Below are 14,374 nucleotides of genomic sequence, written 5' to 3'. Positions count from 1 at the left end.
ATATTCGGCCATCCCTATGTATTAATTAAAAATAAAGATCAGGACGTGAAAGGATTCTGAAAAACATGGGGAAAATCAGAAATCTCAACAACTTTTCAGTAGATGAGTCATTTAATTCATATGTTAATACTATTATCATAATAGCATTTAAAACCATACGATGCTTTTATTGATTTGAGATTAGAGAATCTATTACTTGCCGACAAGACAGTCAACACTTCAAAAAGTTATATCACCCACCATTACCTGCCACTTAACACTAGAAGAAGAATTAGTTAGTTAATCAAAAATAAAACACGAGAGATTCTTGTTATATATATAAAGAGAAAAAAAAAAGAACTTTGCCGCTCTATAAAGAATGTGAACGTTGCTAGAGCTCAACCAATCACCATCAAAACTTTCTCTCTCAATGACGAAAAGTAAACCTGGCCGGTCCGGTTTTTCCGGTTACATATTGTACAAGTTATCTCTAACCGTTCTCATTGTCCTCTCCGTAGCCGTCACTGCCAATGGTTCGGACTCCCCATCTTCCTACGTCAGGAGACCCCAACCCCCCAAGAAGCTCAACAAACCGGTGGTTCTGTTAATTTCCTGCGATGGTTTCCGGTTCGGTTACCAATTCAAGACAGAGACACCAAACATCGATCTGCTCATATCCAGAGGTACCGAAGCTAAGACCGGTTTAATTCCGGTTTTCCCCACCATGACGTTCCCAAACCATTACTCAATCGCTACCGGACTCTATCCGGCTTCCCACGGCATAATCATGAACAAATTTACCGATCCGGTAAGTGGGGAACTATTCAACAGGAACCTAAACCCTAAATGGTGGTTAGGTGAGCCGTTGTGGGTGACCGCAGTGAACCAAGGGCTCATGGCTGCGACTTACTTTTGGCCAGGCGCTGACGTCCACAAAGGGTCTTGGAACTGCCCAAAAGGCTTTTGTAAAGCTCCTTACAATGTTTCAGTTCCTTTAGAAGAAAGAGTCGATACGATCTTGAACTATTTCGATCTTCCAGAGAGAGAAATCCCTGATTTCATGGCTCTGTATTTCGATGAACCGGACATACAAGGCCATGAGTACGGCCCTGATGATCCTCGCGTCACGGAAGCCGTCTCAAAGGTCGATAAAATGATCGGTAGGATCATCATGGGATTGGAGAAGAGGAAGGTTTTTAGTGATGTTCATGTGATATTGCTTGGTGATCACGGAATGGTTACTAACTGTGACAAGAAAGTGATTTACATTGATGATTTAGCCGATTGGATCAAGATACCCGCGGATTGGATCCAAGATTATAGTCCGGTGCTAGCGATGAATCCGCGCTGGGGCAAAGATGTCAAGAATCCAGGACAGAAGAATGCAGAACTCGTAAGGAAGATGAACGAAGCTTTGAGCTCAGGGAAAGTAGCCAACGGAGAGTTTTTGCAGGTTTACTTGAAGGAGAATTTACCGCAAAGGCTGCATTATTCCGATAGTTCTCGGATTCCACCGATCATCGGAATGGTGGGAGAAGGTCTAATGGTTAAACAGAACAGAACATACGTTCAAGAATGTTCTGGAACTCATGGATACGATAATATGTTCTTTTCTATGAGATCAATCTTTGTTGGATATGGTCCAAGGTTTAGGAGAGGAATAAAAGTGCCATCGTTCGAGAATGTTCAGGTCTATAATGCTGTTGCAGAGATTCTCGGACTCCGACCAGCTCCGAACAACGGTTCTTCTTTGTTTACTCGTAGTCTTCTCTTGCCATTTGGAGAAACATCACAAGTAGAATGAAGCTAAACAATAATCTAAGTTTGTTGCAGTATGGCGTTTACTTTCGGATGCATTTTGAAGTTTTAGGCTTTTAGCTCTAAATCAATGGTGTATCAACAAATAATATGTTATGAAAATAATTTTGTTAGTATAAGAATAATGTGCAAGATACTTAAATAGACCTAAATTATTTGAATTAACATACTGAATTATGAATTAATAAAAATATATTTTAGGTTTACACCAACTAATGAATGTGTAGCTCTACGATTTTTTGTATATTTTTTTAAGTTGGCTGTCTTTATTGTCTCTGAATACGTTGCTATTTGAGATATATACTCTATACACTATCCTCTTTTTTATATTTATTGATCTCTATCCTATGGTATAGCAATGGATATGTAATTTTTTCAATATTTGGCCATTTCCTGACTTAATTAGTGGAACTCTTGAAAATATTTCTATTGATACGTTGGAACTTTCAAAATTAAAGTTAGCTGGATATACTAACGTGAAAACTGTGATTCTATATCACTAGCTAGTATTTAGGAAGATCTTTAGCATGTGACTATATCGCACAGAATTTAAAATCTAATGATCCATTTTAATTTCGTAGTTATCGATGTTATAGTTAATAAACTTAATATTGATAATCACGTATTATTGAGGTGGCATACGTCGAATTCGAGAATCAAGATTGTTAGCAAAAGATTTTATAAAATTACAATACAAACTGATATATACATACATATATATATATATGTATATATATATATAACAATTTCATTTAAATAAATTATATTTTATAGTTCGATCTGCCAGTTTTCAAAGTTAATTATCAGTATTTTGTTATACCTTTTTTGTTTTTGTTTTTTTCAATTAAAGAATAGTAACCAACAACAAAAGCTTCTCATAAGTCACAACGTGCATTTACCTGAACCAAAATGAATCTGCCAGACCATCCATCACTAAAAGAATTGAAATGAATAAGAGAGAATGTGTGAAGAGGATACTAAACCGGGTCTCTTTGATATTACAAGTCTACAAAGACTACTAGACTAGGACCATAAGAGTAAGTGGGATAAGTATGTTCACTGGGCTAGGCCCATAAAACTGGTTTGTAATATTTTTTTTCCTTAAAATTTATTTGCAAGCCCAATTCTAAAAAGAAAAAGGAAAAAAGGTGATGGAATGGTGAAAGAGAAGTAACTGATCAAGTAAGAAGTCTATTAGCTTTAGCCATCTACGCACTTTAGCTATGAAGCTACTCGAACCAAAAGAAGAAAATGTAAGAATGATGGACTTCTTACCCGGAAACGTGGCTGATTCAGGAGCGTCCATTAGAAAAATCTCGATCCATGGAAAACGGAATGTGGAAGTCACTACTCACTACCAACGAACTACTCCAAGTACTAAAAGCTAAGCAAACTCACGAGATCGTGTCTTTTTAAATTAATTATTAATCTAAACATAAAAGTTTATAACTTTCTGAGATTTTGAGAGAAGCATCATCATCAACCAATTGGGTTTAAATCAGAAGAGAAGCAATGATCTCCGGCGACACATTATCAGCTAAAAAACCTAAATCAGTTCCACAAGAAGAAGACCAAGACCCACCAAGCCAATCAATCGCACTTCTCGACAATCACACAGATTCCTCCGGTTCTGATTCTTCCACTAGAAGCATCTCAAGCTGCTTCATCTTCACATCTCTACTTCTCGTCACCTGCATCGCTCTATCCGCCGCTTCAGCTTTCGCCTTCCTCTTCTTCTCTTCTCAAAAACCTGTCCTTTCCTTAAACCAAATCTCAAAGTCACCAGCTTTCGACAGATCCGTAGCTCGTCCGCTCAAGAAACTCGACAAGCCTGTTGTTCTTTTGATTTCATCAGATGGGTTTCGTTTCGGGTACCAGTTCAAGACCAAACTACCGAGCATCCACAGATTAATAGCCAACGGAACCGAAGCTGAGACTGGTCTAATCCCTGTTTTTCCGACACTAACTTTCCCTAACCATTACTCTATCGTCACAGGTCTATACCCAGCTTATCATGGAATCATCAATAACCACTTTGTTGATCCAGAAACAGGGAACGTTTTCACAATGGCTAGTCATGAACCAGAGTGGTGGTTAGGTGAGCCTTTGTGGGAGACAGTTGTGAACCAAGGACTTAAGGCTGCTACTTACTTCTGGCCTGGCTCTGAGGTACACAAAGGCTCTTGGAATTGTCCTCAAGGTTTATGTCAAAACTACAATGGCTCTGTTCCTTTTGATGATAGGGTTGATACTATTTTGAGCTATTTCGATTTGCCTAGTAACGAAATCCCGAGTTTTATGACGCTTTACTTTGAAGATCCTGATCATCAAGGTCACCAAGTTGGCCCTGATGATCCTCAGATCACAGAAGCTGTAGTTAACATTGATCGGTTAATAGGAAGATTAATTGATGGGTTAGAAAAACGAGGGATTTTTGAGGATGTGACTATGATTATGGTTGGTGATCATGGAATGGTTGGAACTTGCGATAAAAAATTGGTGGTTTTAGATGATTTAGCTCCTTGGATCAAAATCCCTAGCAGTTGGGTACAGTACTACACTCCGTTGCTAGCGATTCAACCCCCTTCAGGGCACGATGCAGCGGATATAGTGGCTAAGATAAACGAAGGTTTGAGCTCGGGTAAAGTAGAGAATGGGAAGTACTTGAAGGTTTATCTCAAAGAGGATTTACCTAGCAGGCTGCATTATGTAGACAGTGACCGCATCCCGCCTATTATAGGACTAGTCGATGAGGGCTTCAAGGTGGAGCAGAAGAAAAGTAAAGCCAAGGAATGCGGTGGAGCTCACGGGTATGACAATGCCTTCTTTTCGATGAGAACTATATTCATCGGGCATGGTCCTATGTTCTCAAAAGGAAGGAAAGTGCCTTCTTTTGAGAATGTTCAGATATACAATGTGATCAGTTCGATTCTAGGACTTAAGGCAGCACCAAACAATGGATCTGATGAGTTTTCTTCAAGCATTCTCTTGCCACGCGTGTAGAAGAGTAGGGTAAGTTTATTCTTCTGTCAATAAAAGGCAGTCTAGACTCTTGAGACTTTGTTGTCAAAACATAAACGCGTTTGACCTCTTAGACGTTTTATGCGTTTTGATCTGATTGCTGTTTTTGTATGATTTCATCACGAAGTTGCACTAAAACGTATTGTAGTATTTCGGAGTATGAAACTTGTCTTGACATTTGATGCCAAGATTGGAAGCTTTGTACTTTCCTTCAAAGAAACAATGCTTTGAATTGGATACTCGATTCTTTGCCAATAATTGGAAACAATTTAGTGTATGTTGGAATTATCAACACTTATCACCGATGTGTCCTATTTTCTTGCAATGATTTTGTTGCATCACATGTTATGTTTTTTCTTTCATTACTTGCTTAGTTTATTGGAACAGAACAGATTCACTTAAATCCTTATAACAAGAACCTTCCTCTTTTAAAATCGTGATCGAAAGTAGAAAACTTATCAAACCTAAGTATATGCTAGACTTGATTGATCAAAAATACGAATCTAATTAAACCCAAATCGCCTTCAAATTTGATATTTTTCTTTAGATTTTTCTGTGTTTGTACATCAATTAAAGTTGGGATCCAAATAACAAATAAACATAGATGGCATTTAAGTAAATAAGTTTGTTATGTGTGTAAAGAAAAAAGCATTACTTATCTGCGTTCCGTGTTAAAACACGATTCTAACGGAGAAACAAAAACGCGTTTACGCTTTTTCAACTATCATATCGACAAAACGCCAAGTGGATGATGGCGGTTTAAACGCTATTTAATGTTGAAAAATCGCGTCTATGTATAATTGGAGAGACATGATGAGAGAAATATCACTGGAATCTGAACCAGACAGTTTCTGATCTTCTTCTCCTTAGAGGATCTCTCGGAGAAGATTCAAAACCAAGAACAATCTCAGTCTCTATCTCTCTCTCTGGGTGCATTTAGATGGCTGGAGTTGTGCGATTAACGACGACGTCGGTTCAAGCCATTCGTGTCTCCTCGTCCTTCAGCTCCTTTGCCACCGCTCTTAATCCTCTGCAACCTTGCTTACCTCCAAACTCGAATCTGAATTCCGACAAGAGATTGCGTCTTCTCTCATCTTCTCCTTCCTGCTCGTCTTCTCATTACCACCCATCTTCTGGTCTCGGAAGCCATCTCCCCCTTAGACGACCCAAGAGCCAAGTGGTTCGTGTCAAGGTACAAATGTCTTGCCTTTTAGCTGATTCTGTCCGTAAATCGTATACCCTTTTGGAAATTGAGACTCTTGAGCCCATTTCTGATCTCTTGTTATTCGATTTGGTCTTTCGCCTCTAGCTAGAGCCTAAACGTGAATTGTGACCTTAGCTCACTGTTATGTTCTCATTCCACTTCAGATGTTTAGAATTTAGTCTAAAGTTTCAGTTTTTTTGTTAGAGACGGTGATGCTATTGATTGCTTTGATTAGATGGTGATGCTTTCGGCCATAGTTTTATGTTTCTGATGTGGGTTTGTGGTGTAGGTAGATGAAAATGTAGCCGAGACAGAGCCACCGAAATGGTGGGAGAGGAATGCTCCAAACATGGTCGATATTCATTCTACTGAAGAGTTCTTGAGCGCTTTAAGCGGTGCGGGTGAAAGATTAGTTATTGTAGAGTTTTATGGAACTTGGTGTGCTTCTTGCAGAGCATTGTTCCCAAAGGTTAGTGTCATGTGACGTATCTATTCCATGAAACTATAAGAGTTTCATTTCTCTTTCGTGATTCTGTGAGAAATTTAGATGTTTTTTTTGTGTCTGTTTTGAAAATGTTTTCAGCTTTGCAAGACAGCGGTGGAACATCCCGATATAGTGTTCCTTAAAGTAAACTTTGATGAGAATAAACCGATGTGCAAGAGTTTGAACGTGAGAGTGCTTCCTTTTTTCCACTTTTACCGTGGAGCTGATGGTCAGCTTGAGTCATTCTCATGTTCTCTTGCTAAGGTAAAGAAGGCTATTTCGGTTTCACCTTTTCCGCAACTAGAGCTTGGCATAACGCTTCAAACAAAGAGAACTACTTCGTTGTTCTTTTTCGATAGGATCTATCAAATATTATAGACCCTTTGCTGATATTGATACCAAAACCGGTTGAATGCATTTGGTCTGTCTCTGATTACTATTTGACATCCTCTTCTTTTGAATATTTGTGTGTATTCAGTTTCAGAAGATAAAAGATGCAATCCAACTGCACAATACCGATCGTTGCAGCCTCGGTCCAGCCAAGGTACCTGAAGGCTTAACATTAGCCAAACCAGCTGCATCAAGTTGAAGTGCCAGATTTTTAGATATATTACTAAGGCAACAATCTTTGGTTGCTCAAGCAAATACTCAGCTTAAAATTCTGTATATCGTCATATTTTTGGGTGTAAAAGAATACTTCCTAAAGCCAGTTACGATTCTTCTGCTAATAGTCAATTGCAAATGTATTTTCACTACTGCTGTTCTTTATTGCTTTAAAGCAAGCTTATTGATGAAGTCATGTGAGGTTGCATAAGTCTCATTTCCATAGTTTTGGGGTAAATTTATAACTTTCTCAACTTACCGAACGATAGTGAAAAACAAATACATAGCACAATGGTTACAATAATCATGTGTTGTGATTACAATTTACAAATTTACAAGAATCATATCAAATAAGATTTTTTAAAAATTTACAAATGTGAGCTCAAGACTTTTAAGTGTTAAAGATAAGTTAAGGGCTGAAAACTAAAACATGTAGGAATAAGAGGACTGTTTGGTAAACGTTTTAACGTTTAAAGTCTTGCCTTTTGATATCAGATTTTTCTCAGGTTCCCACGCGCCGCCGCGAAACAGCTAGACGGAGAAATCCAAAATTCGGCGAAGGTTTGAGAAGAGAGAAATCTGAGAGATGCAAGGAGTGTGGAGCCAACTATGGAGGAAATATGCTGATTATAAGTACAATAAGTTCGAGAGATTTGCTGTTTGGGAAATGATCGAACCTTACCGTCGACCAAAAACCTTCACAACTTTGATTACTATCTATGTCGCCGCCTTTTACACCGGCGTCATCGGCGCTGCAGTTACAGAGCAGCTCTACAAGGTCAGCTTCGTATTGTTATCGATTCAGGCCCGGAATTGCTATTAGATTTGTGGGTTCTAATTTGATTCTCGTGATTGGTAAATGTTAGGGTTCGAAATGTGATAAAATTGGAAATGATTCATTGTTGATTACTAATAAAGGATTGTGTGATCATGAAAAGAACTATACTTGAATTGCTTTTCATGGGAATGGTTCATTAGGTCTTTCAATGAAGCTTTTACGTCTTGATTAGTATCTAATCTAATTCATTGTTCTGTAGTATATTGTATTCTTTGTCAATGTGTTTCTTACACTGTTTTGTGTTAGTATCAGTTATGTTTCTTGTTTGAGTGTGAACTTTATGTTACTCCACTCTCTGTAAACAGGAGAAGTTTTGGGAAGAGCACCCAGGGAAAACAGTGCCTCTGATGAAGCCAGTATTCTATCGAGGACCATGGAGAGTTTATCGTGGTGAGGCTATTGCTTCAGATGCTAGCAGCCAGTGAAGCTAACGATTAGGCTATCAGAGACTATGGTGAAGGATGTATCTCCGACTTTGATACGCAGATATAAATGGATTTATACTGGTTCACTAGTATATGTATATCAAAAAACTTCTTTTGGTTCAGTAGAATGTTTGTGTCTGTATTTCGAGTCTAATGACTCTCTTAAGAATCTATTTTCTAGAAATTACATGTAATGACAGTCTCGTTATAGTATAAGGATTTGATTTGAGAAGTTTAAGGGTATCCATTCATTCCTTTGAATATCTCTGCTTGTATCTGCCTCTCTTCTGGTGTCCTGAAATAAAACATTCCCAAATAAGATAGATGATCTAACTACCTCAGAAACATTGAGCCAACACAGATTTTTCTCTTCAAATTAGGTTGCTTCACATTCTTTAGTCCATATAGATTCCTCTGGGGACGTACTCTGTTTCTTTCCTTCCTTTTTTTTTTTGTTTGTTGCTTGTGAAAGAATATGACAACCTATGGCACTATACCATCCCAAGAAAATGCTTCGTCGAGCCTGAGCTTATTAGGACGAGCCAAAGAATTGATCTCGTTAGGTCTTAGCTCTCAAAGGCCATGGCTTGAACTTGTCCAATGTAGTGCCTTTAGCCTTCCTATCTCCTTTAGCGTTGCCACTGAACGAATCAAATCCAACATCATGATCTTTCGAACCAACTACATTGTTATCTTCATTGTTAGTATCTTCATCAGCATGCTTTGGCAACCCGTCCACCTTTCCGTCTTTGTTATCTTGATAGTAGCATGGCTATATGTCTACTCCCGTGATAATGAACCATGGGTGATATTTGGCAGTGTGATCGATGATTCTACTTTGGTGCTGGTTTTGTTGGTCCTCACGATCGGTATATTTCTACTAACAGATGTATCCCGCGGTATTGTGATCGGGGTTTTGGCTGGTTTGCCCGTTGTTCTGGTTCATGGCATGTGTAGGAGGAATACAGAGATGTTGTTCGTCTTGGAAGATGATGAAGAGAAAGTGGCAATGAACACATCATCTTCGTCACTTTCTTCTTCCTCTTAAGTCTTCACAATTGAGCACAAGATTTTCAGTTTTTCTTTCCTGAATTTGTCTACATAGTTCAAAACAACGCATATCCAGTGAAGGAACGTTAACATGCTGCAAAAAGAACTTGAGCTCTTTTGCGATCAAAATTCAGGATGTGGATATTGATGTACTGATGCATGTCAGAGACCTTGGTGACAAATAAAAGGCAATTTTGCGTGCTGATTAAAAACATTATCCTATGATAGAATTCCTATCTAATTATCTCCAACAAGCCAATACAATAACGAAGACAAGTGTGATCCTCTTCTCAGTTATCACTTATTACAAATTATCCAATCGATTCTCTCATTTTCAACAATTACGAATTGAAAGGTTGTAACTTTATATGAACAATGATCTAGTTTTTAATTTTATCACAACAATTATCAAGTTCAAATGCAATAGGGATTTGGCTATATATACCATTTTACTTTTTAGACACGACATGAAGAAGTAGTTAGACCATCTCCAACAAAGAGAACCCCAAAAAATTCTCAAATAAAAAAAATATTAATATTTTACTATAATTTGATTATACAATTAAATTTTTATTTTAGTAAAAAAATTAGATAATTGTAAAAGAGATAAGTGTTTAAAAGGAACTCTCTAAAATATCTGAGGTGGTTTAGACGTCTCGCTAATATCAACCGGCCTAGTCCCAGAGTGAATACAATATTTTTACATTTGGTAAATGTTAAGCAAAACCAACTAAGACTTATTCCTAATAAACATATTTAATTTATTTATTTCAAAGAGATAATTACATAGGTTTATATTGTCTATGAAGAATTATTTTGTTTATAATTTTTTTAATATGTTATAGTGTTCTAGAATTACCAAAATATAAAGTTTGTTAATCATGTTTAATTTAAAGCAAAAAAAGAAGATAAAACATAAGAAAAACAAAAGCAAACTACAAGCAAAATATATATAAATTTTCAAGATTTCTCCTTATTCCTCCAAACTCTATGCATTTTAAAATAGTTGGTTTGAGGATGTATTGTTTATTATTTCGTTATTATCATGCTTTATATATATTTTTGAACTTTTTGGATCAAAAATAACAAATCTAAGTATTTTGACAATAATTTTAAATACGATCATTTAATATCCTCAAATTTTACAAAAAAGCTGATCGAAAAAAGTAGTCCAATCGATATTACCGTTATTTTTCTCTTAAAAGTTTTTGTTTTTTTGTAGGGTTTCAGATTTTGGTTTGACCCGATCTACAGCAGAGGGCAACGAATCAATCATGACAAAGTCTATCCTCGGCACATATGGTTACATGGCACCTGAATACGCATGTATGCTTCTTCTCTAATCTGTTAATGTTTATTACATCGGATCACCAATGTTATTGTTATCTAACAGCTTAAACTTTGTAAGTGCATTGATTGGAAGGGTAACTACAAAAGCTGATGTCTACAGTTTTGGAGTTATTCTCATGGAGTTAGTCACAAGCAAGGAAGCTTTAGACAAGAAGCGATCAGATGCTGAACATCACATTCTCAGTTGGTTCAGGAGAGTCTGCATCGACAAAAACTCTTTTAGAGAAGCCATTGACGAAACAATTTAAGTGAATGAAGAGAACCGCAACATCATTGACGACGTAGCGAGACTAGCAATTCACTGCTGCGCCAAGGAGCTCACTCAGAGACCAGAGATGAAGTATGTTGTCTCTACACTTACCTCACTCTGTGACACTTGGAAGCCTAGTGAAATCGTAGACAACGACAGGGAGGACACAAGTGTATTAGAACTTGTAAAGAGATGGAAGGAGCAAGAGATGGAGGGAAGCAGCAGCGGTATCATTGTGGTTTGATGGAACTTCTATAGATATGTAGTGTGATGTAGAGTTTATGGTTCATTTGTATAGTAGAAGTGTAAGTTTTGAATATGATTAAGTTCAAAGTCTAACCTCTTCGTCATGATTTTTGTTTCAAATTTGTGGTTTCTTGGTCAATGTGAAGCAGGGATTCTTTATTCACTAGTATATATAGCTTTGTTATGCCTCAATTTTTATTTTGATTTCGCTTTATTCAAGGTTTTCGTGTCTCAATTTAGGGTATCGTTATTGAATTTCTTGGGCTTCAATTTAGGGTTTCTTTATTGAATCTTTGGGGTTTTACCCTCTCGCAAGTTAAGCTAATATATACATTATTCGAAAGATATCTTGAATGTAGAGCTTGATGTACCAATATGTAAAAAATCTTCTCTGTTTCATGTAACATTGGAAATTCCTAGATTTATATTGTTCTGACATTACATTTAGATTTGCTTTTAAGAAGTTATTGTATTGTGATTATTGGCATATGATTATAAACAACTAGTTATATAAATTTTGCAGAAGTGTTTTACTTTAGGATTAATTTGATTGTATACCTTATATTTTAGTATTAATTTGAAATCTACACTATAATATTACACTATTTGAAATATATTTTATATTGGTTTTAAAATGACATGTTTGTCCTTAATAAATAGAAACCATTAGAAATAAGACACTAAATAAATTGATTAATTAGTTATAACAAATTTTATTTTTAAACTAAACTGTTTATATTTAAGAAATTAGATATTCAAACTATTTTAGAAAATGTCAATTAATTTTATCCATTATATTTAATTATGGTAAAACTTCAATAAAAAATCTGTAGTTTTCAAATATCCATATATTGGGTATATTGTTCAAGATTTTAATAAAATTTGGTACATTTATAAAAATCTCCCCTTTTTTTTTATATACTAAAAGACCCAAAAAAGGTTTTATGGGCCCAAAATGTTATTTTGCCCTAGGGCCTTTGATAGTGTTGAGCCGGCCCTAACACTTAGCAGGAGTTTGCTCAATGGACCACGTTATTCTCTACTTCGATGTCTTTACCTCGTATGTAAGATTACAACATACAAACTAGATTGAGTGATTACATTATAAGATTCATGTGTGATTCAGGAACCATTTTTCTTTTTTTCTTGTTGAAATTAACTCATGAACCAGTTTTCAAAGCAAACAAAAAGTAGTTAGGATTACGTTGGTAGTTTAGTAGAAATTAGAGTGGTCAAAATCAATGAAATAATTTTACTTTAATACATTTTCATGGTATGAATAGTAAATATATAAAATAAGAAAATTATTCAAGATGCATAATGACTCGTGACCTTTTTTCCAAAGAAAATTTGTTTCATAGTAGTTAGGATTACTTTAGTAGCTTAGTAGAAACTAGAAAGGAATGTGCTAAAGAGTAGTAATTAAATAATAATTCAATAGTTGTAGTTCGTCACATTTTCATGGTATTGAATATAGTAAAAACAAAAATGTGGAAATTAAATAAATCTTTATACTTTTGTAATAAGACTTTTAGGAGTTCATGGAAGCTGTTACCATCTTCTGTGAAAAACAAATATATAATCCTTAAATTCAACCCTTCTAAATTCTTATTATCCAATTGCGCACTTAGTAGGAGTTTTGCCATTGGTCAGTGGACCACATTATTCTCTACTTCGATACGTTTGGAAGTGAGACTTTTATTTTACCAACTAATGGAGATTCATGCAAAGATATCTATTTTACTACTTTTTTTTGCTTCTGCAAAACCAAAAAAGGTTCGATAACTTTATTACGTCAGATTCTTATTTTAATTTTATCATAAACAGAAGACACAATAATATATGATTTAATAAGGTCCGTATCTAATGTAGGAAAAAAATCGGATAATCGTAGGTTTATAGAACAATATGTTATTCGTAATGACAAAAGCAATTCAGAATATTATTCGTTTGGAGCCAAGTATTGTGACAAACAAAAACAGTGACATTTCTAAGTGCAAAGTGAATTGACATCGTGAAAGATTATGCATTGACATTATTTAAAAGGTAATTAAGGTAACAATACATAAAACCAAAGAAGAAGCCCAAAACATAACATAATTATGATTAATACTATTTTATCATCATAAGTTTTAATCACCAGAATATGCATGTGTAATTCCCCCACTGGGTTAGTTTCCTTTATATTAGCATTTTTTATCTATCATCTTTAGTATACGCATCAGTAATCTATCATCAAGGCAGCATAAACATGCTTCAATTTTCTGCGGTCTTGTGACAACGGAAGACACTGAAATTGCACCCGGGGGCTATAGTCTTCAAAAGAATCCTCGCAGTGGCCTCTTGACTCACTTTCGCATCATTCATCTCCACCAGCACAGCTCCAGTGATCATCTCAAACCCTTTGCCTTCGCCACGAGCCATAAAATCAACAAGCGCCGCTTGTACTGGTCCCAAACTAAGGTTATACGCCGCCGATTCAATGCACCATCCTCCGTAAACTTCCCCTTCGCAAATCAGCGCCACCCCTGACGGACACTTGCTATACTGTGCGTTCGATTTGTTTGCCGCCGTTAGGGCCCTACACTTAAGATGAGAACAATGCTCGGGGTTTGAGCAGATCTCTGCGGCGGAAAATGGATCCGAGTGGGCGAGGCGGTTATTCTGCGGCACGAGAAGGAGAGGGACGTCTTCCTCGAAGCTTTCGAGGTAGAATCTAGACGGAATGAGGCAAGCGTGGAGTTCTTGCTCGAAGTTGAGTGCGAGGTTAGCGACGAGGAATTGCTCGGCGCTGATGGAGTGGTGAAGAGGAAGGCCTTCAAATTCGACATTGACGCCTAAGAAGATTCGATCGGATGAGGCAAGTCCAAGGACTGCGTCTTGGACGCCGGAGATTGGAGCCCTAGCCAGGATCATCGCTTCTTCTTCTAGCTTCACTAAGTCACTGGGCCTGGAGACGCCTTTGGATGCTGCTTCTTCACGAGTGAGAATGAATTTGAGCTGTTGTGTCATTGTCTCTGTCTGATTTAGGATTGTGTTTGGAGTTTATATGTTTAAAGATATGAAATAAGATGAGAAGTGGAAGCAAGCCTATAGTTGTTTTTTA

The 14,374-nt window shown here is 36.6% G+C and overlaps 7 protein-coding genes across 9 annotated transcripts; 6 read left to right on the top strand and 1 right to left on the bottom strand.

Annotated features, from left to right (window-relative positions):
- The first annotated feature begins 301 nt into the window (after window positions 1-301).
- On the top strand, window positions 302-1,989 carry AT4G29690 (Alkaline-phosphatase-like family protein). Its single transcript, NM_119114.3, has one exon. It carries the CDS (start codon window positions 410-412, stop codon window positions 1,781-1,783), a length of 1,374 nt encoding a protein of 457 aa, NP_194698.1. The 5' UTR covers window positions 302-409; the 3' UTR covers window positions 1,784-1,989.
- Window positions 1,990-3,024: 1,035 nt separating this feature from the next.
- On the top strand, window positions 3,025-5,229 carry AT4G29680 (Alkaline-phosphatase-like family protein). Its single transcript, NM_119113.4, has one exon. It carries the CDS (start codon window positions 3,310-3,312, stop codon window positions 4,798-4,800), a length of 1,491 nt encoding a protein of 496 aa, NP_194697.1. The 5' UTR covers window positions 3,025-3,309; the 3' UTR covers window positions 4,801-5,229.
- A 281-nt stretch (window positions 5,230-5,510) lies between these two features.
- ACHT2 (atypical CYS HIS rich thioredoxin 2) lies at window positions 5,511-7,460 on the top strand. 2 transcript variants are annotated; one of them, NM_119112.3, is made up of 4 exons: window positions 5,511-6,010; window positions 6,312-6,491; window positions 6,606-6,770; window positions 6,985-7,460. In NM_119112.3, the coding sequence occupies exons 1-4, from the start codon at window positions 5,759-5,761 to the stop codon at window positions 7,093-7,095; spliced, it is 708 nt and encodes a 235-aa protein (NP_567831.1). In that variant the 5' UTR covers window positions 5,511-5,758; the 3' UTR covers window positions 7,096-7,460. The 2 variants fall into 2 exon arrangements, with proteins under 2 accessions (NP_567831.1, NP_849469.1); NM_179138.3 differs by having other exon boundaries at window positions 5,515-6,010; window positions 6,606-7,360.
- Window positions 7,461-7,510: 50 nt separating this feature from the next.
- On the top strand, window positions 7,511-8,686 carry EMB2752 (embryo defective 2752). Its single transcript, NM_119111.4, has 2 exons — window positions 7,511-7,887; window positions 8,253-8,686. Exons 1-2 carry the CDS (start codon window positions 7,696-7,698, stop codon window positions 8,370-8,372), a joined length of 312 nt encoding a protein of 103 aa, NP_567830.1. The 5' UTR covers window positions 7,511-7,695; the 3' UTR covers window positions 8,373-8,686.
- Window positions 8,687-8,793: 107 nt separating this feature from the next.
- Window positions 8,794-9,930, top strand: PRA1.C (prenylated RAB acceptor 1.C; the record flags this gene model as incomplete). Of its 2 annotated transcripts, none has more annotated exons than NM_001341974.1 (1): window positions 8,794-9,930. In NM_001341974.1, the coding sequence occupies exon 1, from the start codon at window positions 8,848-8,850 to the stop codon at window positions 9,418-9,420; it is 573 nt and encodes a 190-aa protein (NP_001329495.1). In that variant the 5' UTR covers window positions 8,794-8,847. The 2 variants fall into 2 exon arrangements, with proteins under 2 accessions (NP_001329495.1, NP_001031750.1); NM_001036673.2 differs by having other exon boundaries at window positions 8,908-9,420.
- Window positions 9,931-10,412: 482 nt separating this feature from the next.
- On the top strand, window positions 10,413-11,266 carry AT4G29654 (Protein kinase superfamily protein; the record flags this gene model as incomplete). Its single annotated transcript, NM_001160803.1, has 4 exons — window positions 10,413-10,441; window positions 10,653-10,724; window positions 10,816-10,955; window positions 11,031-11,266. 4 exons carry the CDS (start codon window positions 10,413-10,415, stop codon window positions 11,264-11,266), a joined length of 477 nt encoding a protein of 158 aa, NP_001154275.1.
- A 2,086-nt stretch (window positions 11,267-13,352) lies between these two features.
- AT4G29650 (Cytidine/deoxycytidylate deaminase family protein) lies at window positions 13,353-14,357 on the bottom strand. The gene has a single exon (NM_119110.2). It carries the CDS (start codon window positions 14,278-14,280, stop codon window positions 13,525-13,527), a length of 756 nt encoding a protein of 251 aa, NP_194694.1. The 5' UTR covers window positions 14,281-14,357; the 3' UTR covers window positions 13,353-13,524.
- Window positions 14,358-14,374: the final 17 nt, after the last annotated feature.

Source organism: Arabidopsis thaliana, chromosome 4 (assembly GCF_000001735.4).
Source record: "Arabidopsis thaliana chromosome 4, partial sequence".
NCBI lineage: Eukaryota > Viridiplantae > Streptophyta > Magnoliopsida > Brassicales > Brassicaceae > Arabidopsis > Arabidopsis thaliana.
Note: the sequence above shows the minus strand (reverse complement) of the source record. Positions and strands in the feature narration are given on the sequence as shown.